General features: G+C 45.1%; 1 protein-coding gene across 1 annotated transcript; it reads right to left on the minus strand.

Annotated features, from left to right (window-relative positions):
- Positions 1 to 4,771: 4,771 nt before the first annotated feature.
- On the minus strand, positions 4,772 to 5,563 carry LOC104263266 (gap junction beta-6 protein). Its single transcript, XM_009819910.2, has one exon. It carries the CDS (start codon positions 5,561 to 5,563, stop codon positions 4,772 to 4,774), a length of 792 nt encoding a protein of 263 aa, XP_009818212.2.
- Between the last annotated feature and the right edge of the window lie 316 nt (positions 5,564 to 5,879).

Consider the following 5,879-nt stretch of genomic DNA (forward strand, 5'->3'; position numbering starts at 1 on the left):
ACTCGCAGCCCAGAAAGCCAACCTTATCCTGGGATGCATCAAAAGAAGCGTGGCCAGCAGGTCGAGGGAGGTGATTCTGCTTCTCTACTCTGCTTTCGTGAGACTCCACCTGGAGTACTGTGTCCAGCTCTGGAGTCCTGCATCCAGCTCTGGAGTCCTCAGCACAGGAAAGACATGGACCTGTTGGAGCGGGTCCAGAGAAGGGCCACAAAAATAATCAGAGGGCTGGAACACCTCTCCTATGAAGAAAGGCTGAGAGCGTTGGGGTTGTTCAGCCTGGAGAAGAGAAGGCTCCAGGGAGACCTTATAACAGCCTTTCAGTACCTGAAGGTGGCTTATAAGAAAGATGGGGACAAACTTTTCAGCAGAGCCTGTTGCTATAGGACACAGGGTAATGGTTTTAAACTGAAAGAGCGTAGATTTAAACTAGATATAAGGAAGACACTTTTTACAATGAGGGTGGTGAAACGCTGGAACAGGTTGCCCAGAGAGGTGGTAGATACCCCATCCCTGGAAACATTCAAGGTGAGGTTGGACAGGACTCTGAGCAACCTGATCTAGCTGAAGATGTCTCTGCTCATTGCTTGAGGGGTTGGACTAGATGACCTTTACAGGTCCCTTCCAACCCAAACTATTCTATGATTCTATGAAATAGATTTTTTTCAGGAGCACTGTAATAAAGCCTTGTTCAGTAAGGGAAATAATAGAGGTAACGGTGGTAATAGAAAAACATACCAAGCAATAGGGAGCAGACGTCTGCCTTGTGTTGGCTGTGGCAGCGCTTTCCAGCACGCCATTGCAGAGCGAGGGTAGGTGAAGGGCTGGGCCAGCACCGCATGTACTAGCAGAGTCTCTGCTCAGCAGGGGGGCTGGGGGAGCCCAGCTCGCTCCGGCCCATCAGCAAAGAGCCTGTGGCTGCAGTATGTGGAGTAAGCAGGCAGCCTAACTATGCAAAAGGAGAGCAGGTTCAGACCATCCCGCAACTGGTCTCATTTGCTTTTAGCCCTTTGGCACGCAGGGTTGCTGGGAAGAGCTTAGGTCAATGTAAAAACAAAGCCAAAGTTGCAGGGGAGCTGAGCTGAGAAGGAGAGAGAGGAATGGAGGAGGGCATGCAGTGGGGCTGGAGTCAAGGGCTGTTGTGTGTAATGGGAGCAGAGTCCAGCTGCTGCTGCTGTGCCTGTACGTGGTCAGGGCTCCTGCCTGTTCAACAGGAAAGCAAGACAGGGGGGTGGGAGGGGGTGCGGGGAATTGGCAAGAGAGCTTTTCCAGAGGCTCTGATTAATCCTTTGGCACCACAGCCAATTTGAGCAATCTCTGCCCCAGGCATAACAAAGAGGAAATCACAGGGTGGGGAGACGCAGCAAGGATGGGCAGGGACAATTAAGCCAGCTGCCATCAGAGAAACTGGCTGAACTACCACGGGGTGGTGGCAGTGCCAGTATAGTCACCAGCAGGTCAGAGATTTTGGGGGGAGACCCTCTCCCGGGGGGATGGCTACGAGGCAGGAGCAAGGGCAGGCACTGAGAAAGGCTGGGAGCAGGTGTGCTCTGCGGTTCAGAGCCGGCCCAGCCAGCCTCAGCCAGCTTGTGAAGATGCAGGAGGAGGTCTGAAACCAAGAAAACCAGCTCAGCTTTTCCCTGCAGAAGGGGTTAACTACCACCCTGCCAAACACAGCTGCCTCCCCTGCCACAGGACACGCAGGGGGTGGGAAGGTGACTTGGAGAAACAAGACACTGAAAGCTGCCATTTCCTCGTGATGCCATCTACTTCAGCCTAACACAATGGGAGATGAAGAATTATTTAGAGGGTACTGAAACCATCAGGGGCTTTTCCTTGGCAGTAACAAAAGTCAGGGGATGTTTCAGATAAAGGAGAGTGTCCATAATTAGGGTTGCACATAGTGTGATGCCAAACACATCTCAGTCACAACTGGTCTTCCCTGCTGAGTCAATGACTTAGCACTGGCTAAGCTCCGGCTCTTTGATTTACAACCACCCTTGGCATCGGTTGGACAGGGACTGGCATATTTGTTCCTGACCCGTCTGGCTGCCAGGAAACCCCAGCAGCTGGGCAGTAAGACTGCATCTTACCAGGTCCTGCTACCACACAGGAAACGTCCAACCAACCCAAAACCATGTACAGCACAACCATGCGCATAGCTGTGCTGATGCACAAAGGACCACGTATGCCCAATTTTTTCATTTAAGCTTTGCCCACTTATCCAGGTTTAAAATAGCGACAGACGTGGAACTAATCTTCTAGAAAAATCCAACTGCTGGAATAAAAAAACACCATTTGAAAACTTGTAAGCAGGAAATGAAAATACCATATAGAGAGCTATTGTCATATCCCCATTTGGGGTTTAGCAGGCCTGTGCTTTATCATGGACCAAGAAAAACTACCCCTCCTCCCTTTGAGGAAAACATATCTGCCCTATGATGTTTTCCAGGTTTGTTGGCATTCAGCATAGGGCTATTTCAATTTTATCGCTAAAAGTCATGAGACACAATCAGGCATAATCATTAAGTGATCTGCATTCGTATTCCTTATATGGTACAAGATTCACAGCATGCTCTTGATGAAAGCCCATAGCTCAAGCTGCTCCGTGAAACACAGTTCTGGAACAGAAGTAGCTGTGTCTCCACACCCTTGGACCAGCACAATGCAAGGCCTGAGCCCTCACTGCTTGTCCCTGAGCAGACTGGGGGCAATCCGGTGAGGTTCCTGACCCTAAGGCAGCAGCTCCGTTAAGTAAAGGTTAAAACCATTGCCATAGCAGGGCATGGAGCCTGGAGAGGGAGCCATGATGAGGCCACCAGGAACCATGCCTACAAAGGCAAACTTTCATAGCACTTTTCACTTCTGCTTGTATTTTCAGTCTGCAGAGAAAACAATACAAGCACACTAATACACAGGTTTTTGTGTATTTTTTTCCTCAAGCTTGCTGGTAGACACATTCAGAAGACTAGCAGCAGTTTCTTTTCACAACAGCAATTAAAAAAGAAAATGTGCTGTGAAGGCAGGAAAGATCAGGAGTTTGCCAGCAGAAAAGAATAGATAAATGACAGGGCTCAGCTCGGGCCTTCATGCAGGGACAGAGCTGACTCTAGGTATTTTGCCTCTCCTGTTACTTCTGCCTGCACACTGTTAGGATTCGATTGGTTACATATAAAACAACCAACCAACCCAAACCCACTTACAGCATGAACACGCACAAGACTGTGCTGGCACCCATAAGAAAAAGTGTGATACAACAGCAGGAGGAAAACTGCAGAGTGTAATCTCTGTTCCTAGGGACACCTGTTCTTTGTTACACCCCTTGAAGGAGTAGCTCCATGATACAAAAAACAATGAAGCTAAGCCATTTTCATGGGGGTAAAAAGAAGAGCAACTCTGCTGAGGTCAGTGAATCCATGACATTTTTATCATGGTGAGAAGTCATCCAGAATAGGAAACACCAGACACTATAGCTAGGGTCTTGTATTACACACCCCCCTCTGACCTTCAGTAGCCCCTGCTTTCAACAGCATACCCCTCCCACAAGCACATACTCCCACCCACTCAAGAGTTACATGTGTACCTCCATTAGAGCATAGACAACAGAATTAGCACATCAGTGCTCCGGCTGGCAATGAGGGGTGCGTATGGGCTACCTGCACTTTGGATGTAAAGTCCCTGCCTGAAAAGTTTTTCATAATCACTTATCCTGCTTAAGATCTCACTAGCATTCACATATAGACTCTGACTTCATTGAGAAAGGTTAAAGTGTTTGCCTTTTATTCAGAAGACTTGTTCTGTTTCCAGTGATACTTTTCCATGTCCTTCAAACCAAAGAGGCCCCTAGTTTCGTAACAGCACCATCAGTCTACCACAAAAAAGCAAACAAATCAAACCCAAAAACGTTCTATGATGTGATATAGCATAAAGAAAAAATACAGCTAATACATTAGAGAAATAAACATTTACATGAAGTTATGTATGTTGCTATAAAACTGGTAGTATGCAATTAAAAGATGGTTAAGATTACCAGGTCTGCTAGATATTTAAAGCAAGTCTACTTAGGATGTATCTATACTGTCATGCTGGTTTTAGGCATGACTTTGTACTCAGGACCTAGCTACCTCAATTATCCAACACTACATGTGGCAGGCTTTCACGTAACTTCTCCTACAGCTAGCAGCATGTATGCAAGTATCTCAAGCTCCCTGTCCAGACTGAAGCAGCGCTTGTGCAAAGCTGTCAAGACGTAGCCTATCGCTGTCTCCTCCCTATGAATATGGTATTACAGGGTTCATCTGCATATGCCTGGTTAAGAAACAAAACACAGTCAGTTGTGTACTATAACACTTTAGTAACATGGAATCTTAGATTTTAGAAAAATATTTTAATTGTCAGTTCACAAGTAAAAGCTATCACTATTACAAAACATATTGTAATACTAGAATATCTAGCTTGGAAAGAATTTTGTTCATGTTGCTGTTGCATGTAGTTTTCAGGAGCTGTGTCAGCGTGAAGGTATTAGTGGGTTTCCCCCTTGTCATAGTCAGCTTGTAAAGGTACTCATAGGAAAATACACTTTCCTATTTAATCCTCACACAATTTTCACATGTTTAGGCTGCCCTGACATTTTTCAGATATGTATAATTGACACCTGACACTACATATCAAAGTCTCACCCAACTTAAATTGTTTCATATAACAAATTTCATCTGCAGCCTTTAAACAAAGAACATTCACTTCAAAAAGAGTGAACACAAGCACTGACACCACCTTAGCTACTTGAAAATCCTATAACTGTGTTCTGACAGCTATCAGATATTAACTCATTCATTTCATTTTGTTTGGTTTCTTCCTTATTCTCATGGTTGGGGTGATGTTTTGGATTCCCAGCTGTTTTAGACCTTCTGACGAAAAATTTTGTCAGTAAGTAACATAATTCAGCCACATTTAAAAGAATGCAAATGCTGGACACAGCAATCATGAAAATAGTAAACACCGTCTTTTCAGTAGGTCGAGAAACAAAGCAGTCTACTGTGTTGGGGCAGGGCCAAGCATTGCACTTCATTAAGCGAGGCATTCGGAACCCATCATACATGAAATAAAATGCATACATGAAGACTGCTTCAAAGACCAGTCTGAAGAAGATGCTGCTGGTGTATGTCCACCACAAGGAGCCCTCAATACGAAACCTCTGTTTTCTGATTTCTTCAATGTCCTTGTATTCACATTTCTGGTCTCCCTTTCTGAACTGCCTTTTCTTCTCATGCCTCCTATAAGCTACATGCATAGCCACCAGCAACGCAGGTGTGGAAACAAAGATCAGCTGCAGGGCCCAGAGTCTGATGTGAGAGATGGGGAAAAAGTGATCATAGCAAACATTCTTGCAACCAGGTTGCAGAGTGTTGCAGATAAAGTCATCTTGTTCATCTCCCCAGACTCTCTCTGCAGCCACAACCAGGATCATGATACGGAAGATGAACAGGACTGTGAGCCATATCTTCCCAATGCTGGTGGAGTGCTTATTTACACCTCCTAAAATGGTATGCAGAGCTCCCCAATCCATTGTCTTGTTTTAATCGTCTGACCTAAGACAAGACAAAAACAAAACTAAGATTAATCAAGACAGGAAACAAATACCATCAAGCATGTGATATAAAATAAAGGCAATACCCTGTAACTGCAGCATATCCATTGGCTGTGGTAACATTTTCTTAACACAGTGGGCTTACCTATAAATAGTCCTAAATAATCTAATCACATATCAGCAGGTATTATTTCATTACTTGATTACACACATAGTATCACATTCATTTGACTTCTAGGTGTATTTGCCAATTGAAAACAGCTATTGGCTACATTAAGTAGGAAAACCAAACGGG

The sequence above is a fragment of the Gavia stellata genome, chromosome 1, assembly GCF_030936135.1.
Source record: "Gavia stellata isolate bGavSte3 chromosome 1, bGavSte3.hap2, whole genome shotgun sequence".
Classification (NCBI taxonomy): domain Eukaryota; kingdom Metazoa; phylum Chordata; class Aves; order Gaviiformes; family Gaviidae; genus Gavia; species Gavia stellata.